The 21,628-nt window shown below is 45.7% G+C and overlaps 1 protein-coding gene across 12 annotated transcripts in view; it reads left to right on the top strand.

Annotated features, from left to right (window-relative positions):
• The window catches only part of DMD (dystrophin), a 2,510,493-nt gene that overhangs the window by 1,339,018 nt on the left and 1,149,847 nt on the right, over nucleotides 1-21,628 (top strand). For all 12 annotated transcript variants that reach the window (XM_033949686.1, XM_033949693.1, XM_033949692.1 and 9 more), the window contains one exon: nucleotides 4,728-4,922. In XM_033949686.1, the coding sequence (XP_033805577.1) occupies nucleotides 4,728-4,922 (195 nt within the window). The remainder of the gene's footprint in view (nucleotides 1-4,727; nucleotides 4,923-21,628) is intronic.

Below are 21,628 nucleotides of genomic sequence, written 5' to 3' on the forward strand. Positions count from 1 at the left end.
TCCAACCTCCTCCATGCTGTATCTCCTCTCTCTCCATTCTGTTTCTCCAGCCTCCTCCGTGCTGTTTCTGCTTCCCTCTCTTCTTCCCTTCATGCTGTTTGTCCAGCCCCCTCCCCTTCTTCCTGTCTCTCCTCCGATGTTGCTCTCTAGCTCCTGAGTCCCCCACTTACCTCTTCCCCAGGCCAGCTGCTGTAATTGAATCTTAGGGCAGCTGGCAGTAGCAGCAAGGTAGACCTGCTGCCACCAGCCTGCCGTGCAAGCTGCCTCTCTGCAACTCCAACATAGCAGGAACATTAAGTTGCAGTAGAGAGGCAGTTTCTGGGGCAGGCTGGTGTTAGCAGGTCTACCTCGTTGCTACTGCTGGGTGCTCGAAGAGTCCATTACAGTGGATAGCCCGGAGAGGAGTTGGGTGAGCCAGCTAAACCCAGACAGATGCCTCCATTTTTGAAAAATCGTCCTGGCATTTGGACATGTTCCTACCCCAATGTCTAGGTAGTTTCCCCCGGGCCTATCTGTATCCCTGGTGGTCCTAGTGGAGATGTTGGGGGCTGGAACGAAGCTCCATCATTCTTAACCCTGCAGCTTGTGGAACTCCCAAAGAAAACGCACAAAGAACCACTACATCTGCCCAGTTAAATCGTGAAAACCAGACCAAACCCAATTATTCAGAATATCCAGTTAGTGCTGGAAGTCCGGGAGTGGACTCTGGGTTTGTATGTGTAATATAGACATCATGTTGGATGTCGACTGCGTATTTATGTGTGTGTGTGTGTGTGGGGGGGGGTTACCAGACATATTCATTGCCAGGGTAAGGATAGGTAACTGGGTGTTTAGGACTGTACAAACAGCAGTGGTACCTGAGCCTGGATAGTGATCTGGGCTCAGCACTGAACATCAGCCTTATAAATACTACTACTGTTGGGAATTATTTCCATAGCGCTACCAGACGTACGCAGTGCTGTACAGAGTCACAAAGAAGACAGTCCCTGCTCTAAAGAGCTTACAAACTAAACAGACAAGACAGACAAACAGGATGTCAAGGATACAGTTAAGGGGAAGGGTTACTCTTCTGGCTGGGTTGGAGGGCAGAGGGGAGTATAGAACAATCAAGCCATTGTGACATCACTGATGAGGTTGGCTCTTATTAGTGGAATGAGTCATTATGACATCACAATCTCAGCTCTGCTTCCCAAAGATTAAAACTCTTCACTAGAGGCCTAACCTTCATGTGTGAATACGGAAACACCCCTACAGTCCCCCCCTTGAAGGAGAAATAACTTCAACGGAGTCTATTTCACTTTCAACCTAACTAAGTAGGAAAGGATTGTCAAGACCCAAGGTGATACAAAAATGCATAAACATAAGCAATACCATCTAAATCAGCAATAAATCAAAGATATCAATAATCAATGTATAATAATCATAAAGGCAAGGGCTAAAATATATGAACCCAGCCAAATAAATGATAACAAAATCACTGGATAAATGGCAATATATGATAAAATCAAAAATCATAACTACATAGCGAGGCACAAAAGATATGCCAAAGCAAAAGTTAAGACAGATAGATCAAAATCAAAAATACGGCTAGCAAAATCACTCCTTCATAGCCGCAATGTAATCATGCATTCTTAAGTCCAGAGGTGATGGTCTACGACGTCAAATCCGGATGGTCTCATAGAGTGCAAAAATAGAGAACCCAAATAAGAGAACCCACAGGATGGCAAAAAGTGGAATAACAACAGTGACAAAAATGAATGATTTCTATAGCGCTACCAGACGTACGCAGCACTGTACAGAGTCACAAAGAAGACAGTCCCTGCTCCAAAGAGCTTACAATCTAAACAGACAAGCAGGATGTCATGGATACAATTAAGAGGAAGGGTTACTCTGCTGGCTGGGTTGGAGGGCAGAGGGGAGTACAGGACAATCAAGCCATTGTGACATCACTGATGAGGTTGGCTCTTATTGGTGGAATGAGGCATTGTGACATCACAATCTCAGCTGTTTCCCAAAGACTGAAACTCTTCACACTACTACTATGAATTATTTCTATAGCGCTACCAGACGCACGCAGCACTGTACAGAGTCACAAAGAAGACAGTCCCTGCGCCAAAGAGCTTACAATCTAAACAGACAAATAGGATGTCATGGATACAGTTAAGGGGAACGGTTAATCTGCTGGCTGGGTTAGTGGGGAGTAGGGTTGTGGACTGAAAGCTATATCAAAAAGGTGGGTTTTCAGTCTGCTTTTAAACAAGGGAAGGGAAGGGGCTTGACAGACAAACTCGGATCATTTATTCCAGGCATAGGAGGCAGCTAGATGAAAGGAATAAAGTCTGGAATTGGGAGTGGAGGAGAAGGGTAACGCTATGAGCAGCTTATCCGAGGAATGGAGTTCTCTGGGAGGTGTAGAAGGAGGGAGAAGCGAGGAGAGATTTTGAGGGGCAGCTGGATGAACCCACTTGTAGGCCAGCCATAGGAGCTTGAACTGTATGCGAGGGCGGAGAGGGAGCCAGTGCAGCAGAATACACAGATTGCAGGGAGGGGAGGTGGCACTGTGGGAGACCAGTTAGAAGTAGATTGCCGTAATCTAAGACCATAGCTGGACATTCAGGGGTTGAGCTGGATTAGGCCCAGCGTTAGCTATCTGTGTGCAGTTCAGCCCAGTGCAGTCAGCACCTTTAAAACTGCTGAATAGAAACATAGAAAGATGACGGCAGAAAAGGGCCACAGCCCATCAAGTCTGCCCACTCTACTGACCCACCCCATTAAGTCTGAGTGCTGATGACTTAGTTCCTTAGCTCGACCCTCGTAGGGATCCCACATGGATGTCCCATTTATTCTTAAAATCGAGCACGCTGGTGGCCTTGATCACCTGCACCGGAAGTTTGTTCCAATGCTCCAACACCCTTTCTGTGAAGAAGTACTTCCTGGTGTCACCACTAAATTTCCCTCCTCTGAGTTTAAGCGGGTGCCCCCTTGTGACCGAGGGTCCCTTGGGAACGAATATGTCGTTTTCCACCTCGACACGACCTGTGACGTATTTAAATGTCTCAATCATGTCACCCCTTTCCCTGCGCTCCTCTAGAGTATAGAGCTGCAATTTGCCCAGTCTTTCTTCGTATGAGAGACCCTTGAGTCCGGAGACCATTCTAGTGGCCATCCGCTGGACCGACTCGGCTCGAAGCACATCTTTACGGTAATGTGGCCTCCAGAATGTCAGGGGTGGGTGTCTATACTGCGCACACACACACACACACACACCATAAGCATGAAACACCAACACCCATACATACACATGTTAGGGGGCGGCCAGCGGTCAATTGCTCTGGTACCCCATGCCACAGGCCTTCTCCCCAGTTTCAGTCCTGGGCCCTGCAGGTCTAACATCAGCCCTGCACAATCACAGCCACGCAAGGCCACACACACGCACCCCTGGGGACCAGGAGCCAAAGTGGCAATCACCCAAGTTATGGGCATAGATCTCTGCAGTGGGGTATGAATGTTGCTAATTCCAGCGTCCCTTGCAATCCACAGCTTATCTGCTTAAATGTATTCCTTCTGCCTCATAAGGTGGCTGGAATTTGCAGCTGCCGCCCCCGAGCAGAGCATCCAGGTTACCTCCTCTGCCTTTAGGGTTGCAGCAGCTGCTCTGTGTAGGTCAGACCCCTTTGGATCTTCTCTGAAGTGTGGAAGTCATTTGTTTTGCTTTTGATCTCATTCTCTTGTTACAGAGGGAACCTTGGCCCTTTCGAATTCTGTCACTGTGACATGACTTCTCATTACACTCTCCAAACATCATTTTATGAGGCCCAAAGCCACACGTGAGCCGCTTACGGGATTGTAGTAGATGTCCTGGTCAGCTTGCGCGACGTCTCATTAATTCTTTCCTCTCAGGCTAAGGCTGTCTTACATACAGAAAAATCCCATTGGGGTTGATCAGTCGAGGCATTCTCTCATCTCCACCTTCAGGTTCACGCGTTCTTTAATTATTCATTTCATAGACCAGCGCCTTAGAAATTATACCTCATCTACCTTGCGGTTCAGTGCGGTTAACAACTAAGAGATACTAACCACATGTAGTGTGATCATAATAATAAATTAATCAAAATATTTACCAAACAAGTGGGTTTTCAGTGATACTGTAAATAATAGGTAAGAGGTTGAGATTGATATATAAGTACTAATGTGTTTGTCCCACATAGCTACCAAATATGCCAGAGTTTTCCTAAGAAATCGTTTGCAAGCACATCTCTGTACAGATGGAAATCCAAAAGTCGTACCACGCGGAAGTGTTTCCCAGTTGCAAAACTGAAGCAATTTAAAAAAGATAGCTGGGTAAAAGTCCATTCAAGGCCTTAAAACATCCGTTATCGTATTGGTAAATTTTGCTTCAAACAGTAGCGGTGATACAGAACCGCCTCCTGCGTGCCGTTATAGGAAAGTGGCATTTTATTAAGACATGCCTGAAAAGAGTCTGTCAAAACTGCTAAGTTATCAGAGGAGGTGATTCAGACTCTGACCGGCATTTCCTGCATTTCAGAGCATCTCTCTGTCTCTAAAATATTCTGCTTCTGACACACTGCAGATGGTAGTTAATTTATTTTGACACTAGAATAGGAGATAGGAAATGCTTAGATTTGTAAATCATGAATATTAAAAGCAAATAAGCAATAATGCTGATGACAGACTAAATAACGTGTTCTGTTCTGTATTTATACCAGCAAACGGCTTCTGATGAGGCAACGAGGATGGGGACGAAAGCTGTGGCCTTAGACACTTCTTATGTGCCTTCTGCCTACCTGGCAGAGATCTTACGACTTCTGCAGTCGGTGTCAGATGTGGGACGTCTTCTCAACCGCCCTGACCTGAAGGTGAAGGATTGTGAAGATCTTTCAAAACAGGAGGAAGCCCTCAAGGTAAGACATGAGAAGGGACAGGAAGGCTTCTTAATATTCGGAGCTGCAGGGCACCAGCGGCAGCTGCGCTGGTTTTGGAGAAAGTTGGATCTCTTGACAAGGTGGTTGGCCTTGTGCTTGAGAAAATTAGATGGTGTGCGCAATCTTTCAATGCCACGTTCCCCGTGTGGAAAAAAAAAACCTAAGGTGGTCTCAGAACAAGAAAACAGGTGGGGAAGGGACTGTGCACATCAGTCCTTCGAAACAACAAGTTTTGTTAAACACGGTAAAACCTTGGTTTACGAGCATAATTTGTTCCGAAAACATGTTTGTAATCCAAAACACTCGTATATCAAAGCAAATTTCCCCATAAGAAATAATGGAAACTCAGATGATTTGTTCCACAACCCAAAAACTTTAATGTAAAATACTATATATACTCGTATTGCAAGACCTCGCTCATTTAGAACAGTCACGACACTCCCACAGCGTCAGAGAGAGAAGAACCATCAGCTCAGTTGTGATGCGTGTATACTGTATGTACTCGTATTGCAAGACCTCGCTCGTTTAGAACAGTCACGATACTCCCGCAGCGTCAGAGAGAAAAGATCCATTGTCTCAGCTGTGATGACGTGACGCGTGTATACCGTATGTACTCGTATTGCAAGACCTCGCTCGTTTAGAACATTTACTACACTCCCGCAGCGTCAGAGAGAGAAGAACCATCGGCTCAGTTGTGATGATGTGACGCGTGTATACTGTATGTACTCGTATTGCAAGACCTCACTCGTTTAGAACATCTACTACACTCCCGCAGCGTCAGAGAGAGAAGAACCATTGGCTCGGTTGTGATGATGTGACGCGTGTATACTGTATGTACTCGTATTGCAAGACCTTGCTCGTTTAGAACAGTCACGACATTCCCGCAGCGTCAGAGAGAGAAGAACCATTGGCTCAGCTGTGATGATGTGACGCGTGTATACTGTATGTACTCGTATTGCAAGACTTTGCTCGTTTAGAACAGTCACTACACTCCCGTAGCGTCAGGGAGAGAAGAACCATCGGCTCAGCTGTGATGACGTGACGCGTGTATACTGTATGTACTCGTATTGCAAGACTTCGCTCATTTAGAACAGTCACGACACTCCCGCAGCGTCAGAGAGAGAAGAACCATCGGCTCAGCTGTGATGACGTGACGCGTGTATACTGTATGTACTCGTATTGCAAGACCTCGCTCGTTTAGAACAGTCACGACACTCCCGCAGCGTCAGAGAGAGAAGAACCATCGGCTCAGCTGTGATGATGCGACGCGTGTATACTGTATGTACTCGTATTGCAAGACTTTGCTCATTTAGAACAGTCACTACACTCCCGTAGCGTCAGGGAGAGAAGAACCATCGGCTCAGCTGTGATGACGTGACGCATGTATACTGTATGTACTCGTATTGCAAGACTTCGCTCATTTAGAACAGTCACGACACTCCTGCAGCGTCAGAGAGAGAAGAACCATCGGCTCAGCTGTGATGACGTGACGCGTGTATACTGTATGTACTCGTATTGCAAGACCTCGCTCGTTTAGAACAGTCACGACACTCCCGCAGCGTCAGAGAGAGAAGAACCATCGGCTCAGCTGTGATGACGTGACACGTGTATACTGTACGTACTCGTATTGCAAGACCTCGCTCGTTTAGAACAGTCACGACACTCCCGCAACATCAGAGAGAAAAGATCCATCGTCTCAGCTGTGATGACGTGACCCGTGTATACCGTATGTACTCGTATTGCAAGACCTCGCTCGTTTAGAACAGTCACGACACTCCCACAGCGTCAGAGAGAGAAGAACCATCGGCTCAGTTGTGATGACGTGACGCATGTATACTGTATGTACTCGTATTGCAAGACCTTGCTTGTATATCATAGTACTATGGTAAATGACTGCAGATAAAGACCAGAGTGGTCCATCCAGTCTGCTCAACCATACATGCTCCATAAATTAATTATTTAGTTTAAAAGGTCCTTTTTCATAGATATTTCTGGGCCAGAAATCCTGAGCCCTGCCTAGTAGTGTGCTCCATATATTGGAGTCTCTATCAAAACTCACTCCAGTCCATCTTAACCATCCCAACCAGTGGTCCTAAACTCGCGGCCCAGGGGCCACGTGCGGCCCGCCAGGTACTATTTTGAGGCCCTTGGTATGTTACCATTGTTCTGGAACGTTGCCCGCCTCACTGCTGAAACCGATCCAGGACAAGCAGTGACTTCCCTCGTGTCTTTCTCAATAACAGACTTTGGACTTTTCCTCCAGGAACTTGTCCTAACCTTTCTTAAAACCAGCATTTGAATCTTAAAACTTTTACAAGGCTAGCTTATCTTTATTGGATAAGACATCCCTTCCCTTTCTATTCTTACCTTTTTTTTTTTTTTTTTAAAATAAATCTTTATTGATTTTCCAAACTTCCAATGTGCAAACAATTTCAAAATACAAAATAATACAAGAAAAACACGTTAAACTTATAGACATTAATGAACAAATATTTTCCCCCCACCCCCCACCAAGAAACTACCCATATGTTCCCTGAATTAATCTCCAATACAAACCCCTCCTCCTCCCCCTCCCAACCACCTACCCTGGATGTTTATGCTGAAAAGTCAACAAAATAAAATAAATTATCATTCCTTACAATACTTTGCCAATGGTTCCCAAACATCCATAAAATTCTTGTACTGTCCCTGTTGTATGGCCATCAAACGTTCCAGAGATTCCTTTTTTGTCCTTCTTTTCTTTAATTAATTTGTAGTTCCACCCGTTTTTCCATTTGTACCTATCTGTTTTATCCACATCTTATTGTAATGAATGTAGTCGATTCTCCCTATATTTTACATCGCCTTGAAGCTATTAAACTTGAAACTTGTGTGCAAACAATATTAGACAGTAGACAGCATTTGTAACGCAGCCTAATTGGTTGACGTTGGTCCCTTGCAAAGAACGTCGCCATCTCCCCCCTCCCCTTCCCAAACTTCTGAAGCAGATCGCTTGGCCCTGGCAATGCCATTCTTCATTTGAGATAATTGCTCTTGACGGACTGGTTTGCGCATGCAAAGAGGTCCTAAAGCGTGCAAAGCACAACTAATGAGTTCCTGCTTGGACCTGGTTTACATAGACTTTGCATTTTTATGACTAGATGGGTCAGAAGAGGTTGACCCTGGAAGCAGCTAGATGGCTCCCCATTAGTGCTTCTTACTGCTGCTATCGTAACATCATCTATTTAGGAGCGCCCAAAAAAATAATAAGGAAATTAAGGATAATTCAGAATACGGTTGTTCGATTGATTTTTGGTTTAAAAAACAACGACCATATTAGTCCATATTATCGTTTCCTTCATTGGCTGCCTTTGGAAGCAAGAGTATTTAAATTTTCCTGTAGCTGCTTTAAGCTGATATCGGGATTGTCTCCAGCTTCCCTTTTTCCTCATTTGTGTTGCATAGACCATCAAGAGAAACTAGTAACTTCTACTTATTTGCTTATCCCAAAATTAATGAGACCTTGGCATTTCAAGCTGGTGGGCAACAATCTTGGTTAGGTAAATGTATCCAGCAAGCTGTGTTATCCTATTGCAGCTATCGGAAATTAATTAAGACCACTTTGTTCAATAAGTTTATTATTTAGAACATAAGAATTGCCATCTCCGGATCAGACCCTGGGTCCATCAAGTCTGGTGATCCGCACACGCGGAGGCCCCGCCAGGTGTACCCTGGCATAGTTTTAGTCTCAAGGGAGATGCGCATCTAATGTACCCTTACCCGTATCACTCTATGCCACTCTTAAGGAGATGTGCATCTAGTTTACCCTTAAATCCTAGAACGGTGGATTCTGCAATTACTTCCTCTGGGAGAGCATTCCAGGTGTCCACCACTCGCTGCGTGAAACAGAACTTCCTGATATTCGTCCTGGACCTGTCCTCCCTCAGCTTCAGTCCTCGTGTCCGTGTCGCACTGGACATTGTAAATAACTGCTTTCCCTGCTCCATTTTGTCGAATCCTTTCAGTATTTTGAAAGTCTCAATCAGATCCCCTCGCAGTCTCCTCTTCTCAAGGGAGAACAACCCCAGTCTCCTAAGTCATACTTCAATTTTCTTCCGAGTGGGCGGAGCTGTTCCTTCATCTCCCCTGTCATACTTCCGTCCGCTCACATAGTTGGTTCCCACGTGGATAAGCACAGCAGTGTCTTCTTCCCCAGCGCTGACTATGATCCTGGAGATCCTGTTGGCCACATCCGTCACTCTTGCTCCAGGCAGGTAGGTGACGATTCTATCCTCTCTCCCTCCTGTGGTGTGGCTGTCCACATGACATACGATGGAGTCTGCCACGATGATCCCCATCTTCTTTATTCGGGGGTTCCTTGGGGGTCATAGGTCGACATCCATGGTATAGGACCAATCTTCTCCCTCCTGCGGTACGCCTGAGGTTGTTTTCTGTTCTTCGGGTGGGGGGACGTCCCCATGCAGTCTCCCTCTTACTCCTAGTTTGCCATGGTGAGGCCTCACTTGGAGTACTGTGTTCAGTTTTGGAGACCACACTACCGAAAGGACGTGCTGAGGATCGAGTCGGTTCAGCGAACGGCCACCAGGATGGTCTTGGGGCTCAAGGATCTCACGTATGAAGAAAGATTAAAAAAATTGCGGCTGTACTCACTTGAGGAAAGAAGAGAACGGGGAGATATGATTGAAACATATAAGTACATCACAGGACACATCGAGCCAGAAGATGATATCTTCTGGCTCATGGGACCCTCAACCACCAGAGGGCATACGCTGATCAAGGGAGGGAAGTTTCATGGCGACTCCAGGAAGTACTTCTTCACCGAAAGAGTAGTGGATCATTGGAACAGACTCATAAGGATATAAGTAGTCGCCTCCGCCGGGGCAGACCAGAGGTCCATCCCGCCCAGCGGTCCGCTCACGCGGCGGCCCATCAGGCATATTGCCTGAGCAGCGGTCCCTGACTAATTTTATACCTACCTCTACACTTATCTCTAAACCTTCCACTACTCTTATCTGTACCCCTCAATTCCTTTGTCCTCCAGGAACCTATCCAGGTCTTTCTTGAAACCCTGTACTGTGCTATTTCCTATCACGGCCTCCGGAAGGGTGTTCCATGTGTCCACCACCCTCTGTATGAAAAAGAATTTCCTTGCGTTTGTTCTAAACCTGTCCCCCTTCAATTTCATCGAGTGACCCCTTGTTCTTGTGGTTTCTTTCAAATTGAAAAATCTGTCCTTGTCAACCTTTTCGATGCCCCTCAGGATCTTGAAGGTCTCTATCATATCTCCTCTGAGTCTCCGCTTTTCCAGGGAGAACAGCCCCAGCTTCTTCAGTCTGTCAGTGTATGTAAGGTTTTCCATACCCTTAATCAGTTTAGTTGCTCTTCTCTGGACTCCCTCAAGCATTGCCATGTCCTTTTTGAGGTACGGTGACCAGTACTGTACACAGTATTCCAGATGCGGGCGCACCATAGCCCGGTACAGTGGCAGGATGACTTCCTTCGTTCTGGTCGAGATACCCTTCTTAATGATACCTAACATTTGGTTTGCTTTCCTCGAGGCTGTGGCGCACTGTGCCGACGCCTTCAATGTCGTGTCTACCACCACTCCCAGGTCTCTTTCCAGCTTACTGACCCCTAGCATTGTTCCCCCCATTTTGTAAGTGAACATCGGGTTCCTTCTCCCTATATGCATGACCTTGCATTTCCCCACGTTGAAGCTCATTTGCCACTTTTTTGCCCATTCTTCCAGTGTCGTAAGATCCCTTTGGAGATCCTCGCAATCTGCCGTGGTTTCAACCTTGCTGAATAGTTTGGTGTCATCTGCGAATTTGATGACCTCACATTTTGTTCCCGCCTCCAGGTCGTCAATAAATATGTTAAACAGGAGCGGTCCCAGCACTGACCCTTGAGGGACCCCACTCGTGACCCCTTGCCAGTCCGAGTAGTGGCCCTTTACACCAACCCTCTGCTTCCTGTCTGCCAGCCAGTTTTTGATCCATCAGTGGACCTCCCCTCGCACCCCGTGATTCCATAGTTTCCTGAGCAACCGCTCATGTGGTACCTTATTGAAGGCTTTCTGGAAGTCTAGGTAAATTATGTCTATGGGTTCACCTTTGTCCACCTGGCTATTTACCCCCTCAAAGAAGTACAACAAGTTTGTGAGGCACGATCTACCCTTGCAGAACCCATGCTGGCTCGACCTTAGCTGTCCATTTTTTTCGATATGATCACAGATGCCGTCCTTAATCAGCGCCTCCATCATCTTTCCCGGGACTGATATGAGGCTCACCGGCCTATAGTTTCCCGGGTCGCCCCTTGAACCCTTCTTGAAGATGGGCGTGACATTAGCTATTTTCCAGTCCTCCGGGATCTCTCCAGTTTTTAGGGATAGGTTGCATATTTGCTGAAGTGTCTCTGCTATTTCATTCCTTAATTCCTTGAGCACCCTTGGGTGAATGCTGTCTGGACCTGGCGACTTGTCGCTCTTTAGCTTGTCTATCTGCCTGAGGACATCCTCCTGGCTCACCTCTAGTTGGACCAGCTTGCTATCTTGATCTCCATTTTCTGTTTCCTCTGGTTCCGGAATGTTGGATGTGTCCTCCCTCGTGAAGACCGACGTAAAGAAGTCATTTAACTTGTCAGCTATTTCTTTTTCCTCCCTCACTACTCCCTTTCTATCCCCATCATCCAAGGGCCCCACTTCCTCCCTCGCTGGTTGTTTTCCCTTTACGTACCTGAAGAATGATTTGAAATTTTTTGCCTCTCCCGCTAGTCTCTCTTCATATTCCCTCTTTGCTCTCCTAACCACTCGGTGGCACTCCTTCTGTCTTTCCTTGTGATCCTTTTGGTTGGCCTGCGTGATAAAGGCCAGCAGCGTGACGGATTTTAAGAGAAAATGGGATACTCACGTGGGATCTTTAAGGGAGTAAATTCAGGGGAGGGGATACTTGGAATGGGCAGACTTGGGGGGCTATAGCCTTTTTCTGCTGCTTTTTTCTATGTTTCTATGATGGCAGATAAAGGCCAAATGGCCACAGCATCCACTATCTCCTCCTCTCCCTATTGGCTAAGGCTCTTAACATTTGCATCTCCTCTTCCTATTGGCTAAAGCTCTTTCCATCTGCATTGTGAGGTCATAGGGCTTTATGGTTATAGAAACAGACTCCCACTCCAGGTGATAAAGGCCAGCAGCGTGACGGATTTTAAGAGAAAATGGGATACTCACGTGGGATCTTTAAGGGAGTAAACTCAGGGGAGGGGATACTTGGAATGGGCAGACTTGGTGGGCTACAGCCCTTTTCTGCTGCTTTTTTCTATGTTTCTATGTTTCTATGATGGCAGATAAAGGCCAAATGGCCACAGCATCCACTATCTCCTCCTCTCCCTATTGGCTAAGGCTCTTAACATTTGCATCTCCTCTTCCTATTGGCTAAAGCTCTTTCCATCTGCATTGTGAGGTCATAGGGCTTTATGGTTATAGAAACAGACTCCCACTCCAGGTGATAAAGGCCAGCAGCGTGACGGATTTTAAGAGAAAATGGGATACTCACGTGGGATCTTTAAGGGAGTAAATTCAGGGGAGGGGATACTTGGAATGGGCAGACTTGGGGGGCTATAGCCCTTTTCTGCTGCTTTTTTCTATGTTTCTATGTTTCTAATCGCCGCTTATCTCAGCTTCCGTTCCTACAGAATTTCCAGGGGTGTCTTCTCTTCTCTCGTCTAGGCCTTCTTCCTGGGTTGTTCGGGTGCAGTTCTCCACATGCTGTTGGTGAGCTTCCTCAATGTATCTCTCTAGCTTCTTAACCTCGTCGTTTGGACTGTACTCCACTAGAAGCTTCTCCTGTTTGCGGATTTCTTCTTCAAAGGTGAGGAGTTCTTTTAGTCCCAGGACTGTCTCCTCTAGCAGCTGGACCTTCCTTTTCAGGCAATCCAGCTCCATGCAACGACTACAAATATATGCCTGAATCCCCGAAGGGAGGTAGTCATACATGTTGCAACCGGTGCAGAAGACTGGGAAGCTCATCTTCTGGCTTCCTTGGGCGTCCGTCTCTTGCTCCACTTCTGCGTTGTCTGAGCGAATCAGTTGTGAACCTTCTGTCTCCATCAGCTGGACATTTTCTGGCTTCCTGGTATTTGTCTTCCCGTATGTTGTGTCAGCTTGTGTTACTGTGTTAGTGCTAGTGAGTGCTTGTTTCCCCTCTAGGTGTGTGGTGTGTGAGGGAGCGTGCCCTGTTGCCTAGCTAGCTAAAGACTAGGGCTTGTAGCTGCCTTACTGTTTGGCATGAGTTTGCTGGTGTTGTTCTGCTGGGAGTCCTAGTTTCCCAGCTCCTTCTAAGGCTCCTTCGCAAAGGCGCTCTCGCTAAGGCGAGCGACTTTGCCGCTCGCCGTCACTGTGCACCGTTGGCTCCTCCCATTTTAAGGGGGAGCTCAAATGATGACTCGGTGGGGGTGGGAGGAGCATACTCTCACCTCTGCCCCTGGATCTCTCTCTGCTTTTCCTCTCTTTCTCTGCTCCCTGCTCTTATCTCCCTACTGCTTTCTCTCTCTCTCTCTGCTCCCTGCTCGTTTCTCCCTTAGTGCAGGCTCCTGCTTCTTTAGTCAGCCGTTGGCTCCACCCTTTTAAGGGGGAGTTCAGATGATGACTCGGTGGGGGTGGGCGGAACTTACTCTTGCCTCTGCCCCTGGATCTCTCTCTGCTTTTCCTCTCTTTCTCTGCTTCCTGCTCTTATCTCTCTACTGCTGGCTGTCTTTCTCTCTCTCTCTCTCTCTGCTCCCTGCTCGTTTCTCCCTTAGAGTTTTAAAATTGAAATTCTATTTTACAAATATTTGCATTTTTTTACTGTATTATTGTATTTTGCTGATTGTCCAGCTCTTTTTTGGGTATGGCGGTATAAAAGAATAAAGTTATTTATTATTGTTAACTAATCATGTATTTCACACTAGACATGTGATATGATCAAAGCCACATCTGCTTTTAATGCTATTGGTTAGTGGTAGGGTTACCAGATTTTCCATCAGACTAAACGGACCATTCAGGTCTTTATCTGCTGTCATTTACTATGTTACTACATGTTAATTTTGGCTGTTAATGCATAGTAAATACAAAATCTTACTGATCTCCAGTAAAACTACTGCATAGTTTCACTGAGGTGAATTAGAATGTCTTTTTTTAAAGTTTAATATGTTTATTAATGTTTTCAACAAAATATAATAACCAATACAGCATTCAAGCAGATACATATGCAGTAATGAGAAACAGTTGTTGAGCAGATACAAGCAGTTATAACAAAGCAACACATAAGAAGAAGAAAGGAAAACGCAACAGAAATGCTGCAGACAGCATAATTTCACCTTCCTCCAAAATAAATTTCCATTGGGCCTTCCATGTTACTTATGAAAGGGATATATTTTTGATCTGGGCCTCTAAAGCATTCATCTTTTCATTGTTTCTCAATTTAAATGAGAGAGGCCACACATAAACTCTCCAGTTGCTGGTTGAGGAGGTTGGAGTAAAATAGTTATTGATTTTATCAGACAGTTTTGCATTAATCAAATTACAAGACCTTTGTAAATGGCTTGATAATTTCACTTCCTTTCTATGAAGTTCCTACATCTGAAGTAATGTATGATGCTCTTTTCTAGGGAATATACCAAGACACTGTTTCATTCTCTTTTTAAATAATGCCATGCAAGGACTATTTTTCAATTTAAGCAAACACATGAAGCAAGTTTCAGATGCATTTTTTAAAATTAATAATAAAATGGTCAAAAATTGAAAAGCAAAATAGTCTGAAAGAAGCTTTAGCCAAATCTTCCTGGAATTAGAAGTCACTCTAGTATCAATTCTGGAAAGATCTCGCCACATAAGAACATAAGAAGTTGCCTCCACCGGGATCAGACCAGAGGTCCATCACACCCAGCAGTCCGCACCCGCGGTGGCCCATCAGGTCCATGACCTGTCAAGTGTTCCCTGCCCTAAAAAACCTATCCTTACTTCTATCCGTATCCCTCAATCCCCTTATCCTTCAGAAATTTATCCAAACCTTCTTTAAATCCCTGTAGTGTCTTCTGCCCTACCACAACCTCCGGGAGTGCGTTCCATGTGTCCACCACTCTCTGGGTGAAGAAGAACTTCCTGGCATTGGTTCTAAACCTATCCCCTTTCAGTTTCTCCGAGTGCCCCCTTCTACTTGTTGTTCCCCACAGTCTGAAGAATCTGTCCCTGTCTACCTTATCTATGCCTTTCAGGATCTTGAAAGTTTGTATCATGTCTCCTCTTTTCCAGGGAGAACAGCCCCAGCTGTTCTAGCCTGTCGGCATACGAAAGGTTTTCCATACCTCTTATCATTTTTGTCGCTCTTCTATGGACCCCCTCAAGCATTGCTATGTCCTTCTTGAGGTACGGCGACCAATACTGGACACAGTACTCCAGATGCGGGCGCACCATTGCACGATACAGTGTCATGATGACTTCCTTTGTCCTGGTCGTGATACCCTTCTTGATGATACCCAGCATTCTGTTTGCTTTCTTTGAGGCTGTCGCGCATTGTGCCGATGCTTTCATTGTTGTATCCACCAGCACACCCAGGTCTTTTACCTCTAGCAATGTTCCCCCCATTGTATAGCTGAACATCGGGTTCTTTTTCTCTATATTAAAACGCATCTGCCACTTTTTGGCCCACTCTTCCAGTTTCATTATGTCCCTTTGCAGGTCTTCACAGTCTTCCGTGGTTCTAACCCTGCTGCAGAGTTTGGTGTCATCTGCAAATTTGATAACCTCACATTTCGTCCCTGTCTCCAGATTGTTTATAAATATATTGAACAGGAGCGGTCCCAACACCGACCCCTGTGGAACTCCGCTTGTGACCCATTGCCAGTCTGAGTATTGGCCCTTCACTCCAACCCTCTGTTTTCTGCCCGCCAACCAGTGTTTAATCCATTGGTGTACATCCCCCTCCACTCCGTGGTTCCACAGCTTCTTAAGCAGCCGTTCGTGGGGTACCTTGTCGAAAGCTTTTTGGAAGTCGAGGTAAATGATGTCTACGGGTTCCCCTTTGTCTATCTGGCTGTTTATTCCCTCAAAGAAGCGTAGTAAGTTTGTGAGGCAAGACCTTCCCTTGCAGAAGCCATGTTGGCTCGCCCTCAGCTGCCCATTTGTTTCTATGTGCTCGCAGATGCTGTCCTTAATCAGTGCTTCCATCATCTTACCCGGAACTGAAGTCAAGCTCACCGGCCTGTAGTTTCCCGGGTCACCTCTTGATCCTTTCTTAAAGATAGGCGTGACATTTGCTATTTTCCAGTCCTCCGGGATCTCCCCAGTTTTCAATGATAGGTTACATATTTGCCGGAGTGTTTCCGCTATTTCCTTTCTCAGTTCTTTTAGTACCCTTGGGTGGATTCCATAAAGGGCCAAATATGTGTAGTTTGTTCTTTTGTTATCATCTTGCATCAAAGAGTGTTGGGCTGAGTCAGGGGCATATGAGTATTTCCAGCTCAGTCCTAGAGATTTGCTCTTCTGCATAAACTTTTACGTATATCTTAAGCTTGCAGGATCAAAGCTGCTGTGGAAATAAGAGCACATCAAGTCTTTTTCACTTAGACATCATTCAGCACCACATGGAACCACCAACAGACCCACAGGGCAATATCTAAAAGCACTTACAGTGATAGCAGGTGGTATTATCTGGATAATGGCTGTTGACTGGTTAGAAAAAATCCAGGTTAGGCACCAGCATTTACACCTAGTTTAGCTGGCATAAGTCCAGCGCAGAATTGGCAATAAGCCCAGTTCTATGATGTGCGCATAGTCTTTTTAGAATCACACTTAGTGCCAATGTTTTTGGGTTCAAAATTTTGAGTGCTGTTTACTGAATCTAGTCTTAGACAAATCATGCTGGGGTAGAACGGGAGAAGTCCTGGAATTTATCCAGATAGTGGCTGGATTCATAAGAATAGCTATACTGGGTCAGACCAGTAATCCATCTGGCCCAGGAGCTTGCTTGCAAAGTTGCCAATCCAGGTCACAAGTACCTGGCAGAAAGGCAAATCGTAGCAGCATTCCATGCGGAATCTCCAAAGAGTAGCAAGATTCCAGAACCCCAAATAGTAGCAGTATTCCATGTGGAATCTCCAAAGAGTAGCAAGATTCCGGAACCCCAAATATTAGCAGCATTCCATGCGGAATCTCCAAAGAGTAGCAAGATTCCAGAACCCCAAATAGTAGCAGCATTCCATGTGGAATCTCCAAAGAGTAGCAAGATTCCGGAACCCCAAATAGTAGCAGTATTCCATGTGGAATCTCCAAAGAGTAGCAAGATTCCGGAACCCCAAATATTAGCAGCATTCCATGCGGAATCTCCAAAGAGTAGCAAGATTCCAGAACCCCAAATAGTAGCAGCATTCCATGTGGAATCTCCAAAGAGTAGCAAGATTCCGGAACCCCAAATAGTAGCAGCATTCCATGCGGAATCTCCAAAGAGTAGCAAGATTCCAGAACCCCAAATAGTAGCAGCATTCCATGCGTAATCTCCAAAGAGTAGCAAGATTCCAGAACCCCAAATAGTAGCAGTATTCCATGCGGAATCTCCAAAGAGTAGCAAGATTCCAGAACCCCAAATAGTAGCAGCATTCCATGCGTAATCTCCAAAGAGTAGCAAGATTCCAGAACCCCAAATAGTAGCAGCATTCCATGCGTAATCTCCAAAGAGTAGCAAGATTCCAGAACCCCAAATAGTAGCAGCATTCCATGCAGAATCTCCAAAGAGTAGCAAGATTCCGGAACCCCAAATAGTAGCAGCATTCCATGCGGAATCTCCAAAGAGTAGCAAGATTCCAGAACCCCAAATAGTAGCAGCATTCTATGCGTAATCTCCAAAGAGTAGCAAGATTCCAGAACCCCAAATAGTAGCAGTATTCCATGCGGAATCTCCAAAGAGTAGCAAGATTCCAGAACCCCAAATAGTAGCAGCATTCCATGCGGAATCTCCAAAGAGTAGCAAGATTCCAGAACCCAAAATAGTAGCAGCATTCCATGCAGAATCTCCAAAGAGTAGCAAGATTCCGGAACCCCAAATAGTAGCAGTATTCCATGTGGAATCTCCAAAGAGTAGCAAGATTCCGGAACCCCAAATAGTAGCAGCATTCCATGCGTAATCTCCAAAGAGTAGCAAGATTCCAGAACCCCAAATAGTAGCAGCATTCCATGCGGAATCTTCAAAGAGTAGCAAGATTCCAGAACCTCAATTAGTAGCAGCATTCCATGCGGAATCTCCAAAGAGTAGCAAGATTCCAGAACCTCAAATAGTAGCAGTATTCCATGTGGAATCTCCAAAGAGTAGCAAGATTCCAGAACCTCAAATAGTAGCAGTATTCCATGCGGAATCTCCAAAGAGTAGCAGCATTCCATGCAGAATTCCCAAAAGTAGCAAGATTCCAGAACCCTAAATAGCAGCAGCATTCCATGCGGAATCCCCAAAGTTTATCAAGATTCTGGAACCCCAAATAGTAGCAGCATTCCATGTGGAGTCCCCAAAGAGTAGCAAGATTCCAGAACCTCAAATAGTAGCAGTATTCCATGCGGAATCTCCAAAGAGTAGCAAGATTCCAGAACCCCAAATAGTAGCAGCATTCCATGCGGAATCTCCAAAGAGTAGCAAGATTCCAGAACCCCAAATAGTAGCAGCATTCCATGCGGAATCTCCAAAGAGTAGCAAGATTCCAGAACCCCAAATAGTAGTAGCATTCCATGCGGAATCTCCAAAGAGTAGCAAGATTCCAGAACCTTGTCACCTGCCGGGGTCTCTAGAAGCAAGTGAAAGACCCCCGACAGGCGGCAGCACGACCCTGGCGTGGCTCCCAAAGTGGAAGACCTCACTGGTGCTACAATAAAGTACAGCGAGCCAAGTCAAATCCAAAACAATGTCCAAAGTTTAATTTGTATCCAAAACACAATGATTAGAAAACCAAAAAATCATATAAAGAAGCACCAGCTTTTTATCTTCCAAACAGTTCAGTGAAAGAACAGCAGGATTTATGTTAGGTAAGTTCACAATCAAGGTTCTAGTGCTTCACCATGTACTGAACCACAGTCTCATAGTAACATAGTAGATGACGGCAGATAAAGACCCGAATGGTCCATCCAGTCTGCCCAACCTGATTCAATTAAAATTTTTTTTTTTTTTTAATTTTTTTTTCTTCTTAGCTATTTCTGGGCAAGAATCCAAAGCTTTACCCGGTACTGTGCTTGGGTTCCACCTGCCAAAATATCTATTAAGACTTACTCCAGCCCATCTACACCCTCCCAGCCATTGAAGCCCTCCCCTGCCCTTCTTAGTCCCCTAAGAAGTTCTCAAGAATCCTCTTGAGTCCTGGACTTTCAATCCAAAAATCCAGATTCTTCACCAGACATTTACATTTCACATTGCAAAGCAAACTTTAATCGTGAAAAGAAAAAAAAAATAAAGCCTTACTGCAGGCTCTTGTTATTCCAGCAATAATCAGTTTTCAGTCTTTCCCACTGTTGGGCCACAGAATTGCTGGTTCCCCTTTTATTACTTAGCTTTTAACAAGCTCCCTCTGAATCCCAACCCTCAGATCTTCGGGGCTCCTACCCCAATTCTGTGAGTCCTTGGAACTTAGATAGCTAACAGGGAAACTGCTTCACAAGCCAGAAAACTTTCTTCAGTTTCTCTGGGCTTTTGCACAGCTGGAGTGCAGCAACGTAAGCAAGCTGGTGCAGCACTGCTCTGAGCTTGGCTTTACACACCAAACAAAAATAGTTTTCTATCAATCTTCACCACCATATTGTTATACAGCTCCGTACCTGCAGTACTTAGTGGGAAGCTGCCAAGCTCACATCCATGGCTTCCTCGATGTCAGCTTCAGGCATTATCCATTCATCCGTGTCCATATTTTCTGGAATACCCAGCTGCTCTGTTGGCTCCTGAGCAATGGAATCCTCACACTCCATGGGTTCCTGAGCGAGGTCTGGTCTTTGCCTGGCCCGGAGAACCTTCTCTGCCAGGTCCTCGTGTGCAGCCTCCCTTACTGCCTTGGAGAACTGCTTAAGAGTCTTTGGGCCACACCCTGTACTAGGTGTGTGTGTACCTGGCTTTCGTGCTCTTGGGCTCCGCCCCAAGGTTGCTGGGCAGAATACCCTTGGGAGCCTGATTAAACCTCTTAGTGTAGCTGGGGTTTTTACTGGGCCGTGGAGCTAACTTGTATTCTGGCTCCTGATCAGGTTCAGATGGCTCAGGATAGGCAGCTCTGCTTTCGGTATCCCCTGCCTGTTCATTCTCAATCACTCCCTGGTCTCGGGCACAGGTTTTAGGCTGGGGTTTCCCTCGGACATGACTGTCTTGGGGAGCGGAAATTTCACAACCTCAAATAGTAGCAGTATTCCATGTGGAATCTCCAAAGAGTAGCAAGATTCCGGAACCCCATATAGTAGCAGCATTCCATGCGTAATTCCCCAAAGAGTAGCAAGATTCCAGGCAGAATCTCAAACAAAAACAAGATTCCAAATAGAATCTCAGAGTTCCAGGGCAAATAGTGGCTTCCCCCGTATATGAACATAAGAATAGCCATCCTGGGTCAGACCAATGGTCCATCTAGCCCAGTATCCCGTCTTCACGGAGGCCAATCCAGGTCACAAGTACCTGGCAGAAACCCAAATAGTAGCAACTCCAGAATCTCAAAGAGTAGCAGCATTCCATGCGGAATCCCCCCAAAGTAGCAAGATTCCAGAACCCCAAATAGTAGCAGCATTCCATGCGGAATCTCCAAAGTTTATCAAGATTCTGGAACCCCAAATAGTAGCAGCATTCCATGTGGAATCTCCAAAGAGTAGCAAGATTCCGGAACCCCATATAGTAGCAGCATTCCATGCGTAATTCCCCAAAGAGTAGCAAGATTCCAGCACACCAAATAGTAGCAGCATTCCATGCGGAATCTCCAAAGAGTAGCAAGATTCCGGAACCCCATATAGTAGCAGCATTCCATGCGTAATTCCCCAAAGAGTAGCAAGATTCCAGCACCCCAAATAGTAGCAGCATTCCATGCGGAATCTCCAAATAGTAGCAAGATTCCGGAACCCCATATATTAGCAGCATTCCATGCGGAATCTCCAAAGAGTGGCAAGATTCCAGAACCCCAAATAGTAGCAGCATTCCATGCGGAATCTCCAAAGAGTAGCAAGATTCCAGAACCCCAAATAGTAGCAGCATTCCATGCGGAATCTCCAAAGAGTAGCAAGATTCCGGAACCCCATATAGTAACAGCATTCCATGCGTAATTCCCCAAAGAGTAGCAAGATTCCAGCACCCCAAATAGCAGCAGCATTCCATGCGGAATCTCCAAAGAGTAGCAAGATTCCGGAACCCCATATAGTAGCAGCATTCCATGCGTAATTCCCCAAAGAGTAGCAAGATTCCAGCACCCCAAATAGTAGCAGCATTCCATGCGTAATCTCCAAAGAGTAGCAAGATTCCAGCACCCCAAATAGTAGCAGCATTCCATGCGGAATCTCCAAATAGTAGCAAGATTCCGGAACCCCATATATTAGCAGCATTCCATGCGGAATCTCCAAAGAGTGGCAAGATTCCAGAACCCCAAATAGTAGCAGCATTCCATGCGGAATCTCCAAAGAGTAGCAAGATTCCAGAACCCCAAATAGTAGCAGCATTCCA

The sequence above is a fragment of the Geotrypetes seraphini genome, chromosome 6, assembly GCF_902459505.1.
Source record: "Geotrypetes seraphini chromosome 6, aGeoSer1.1, whole genome shotgun sequence".
Taxonomy (NCBI): domain Eukaryota; kingdom Metazoa; phylum Chordata; class Amphibia; order Gymnophiona; family Dermophiidae; genus Geotrypetes; species Geotrypetes seraphini.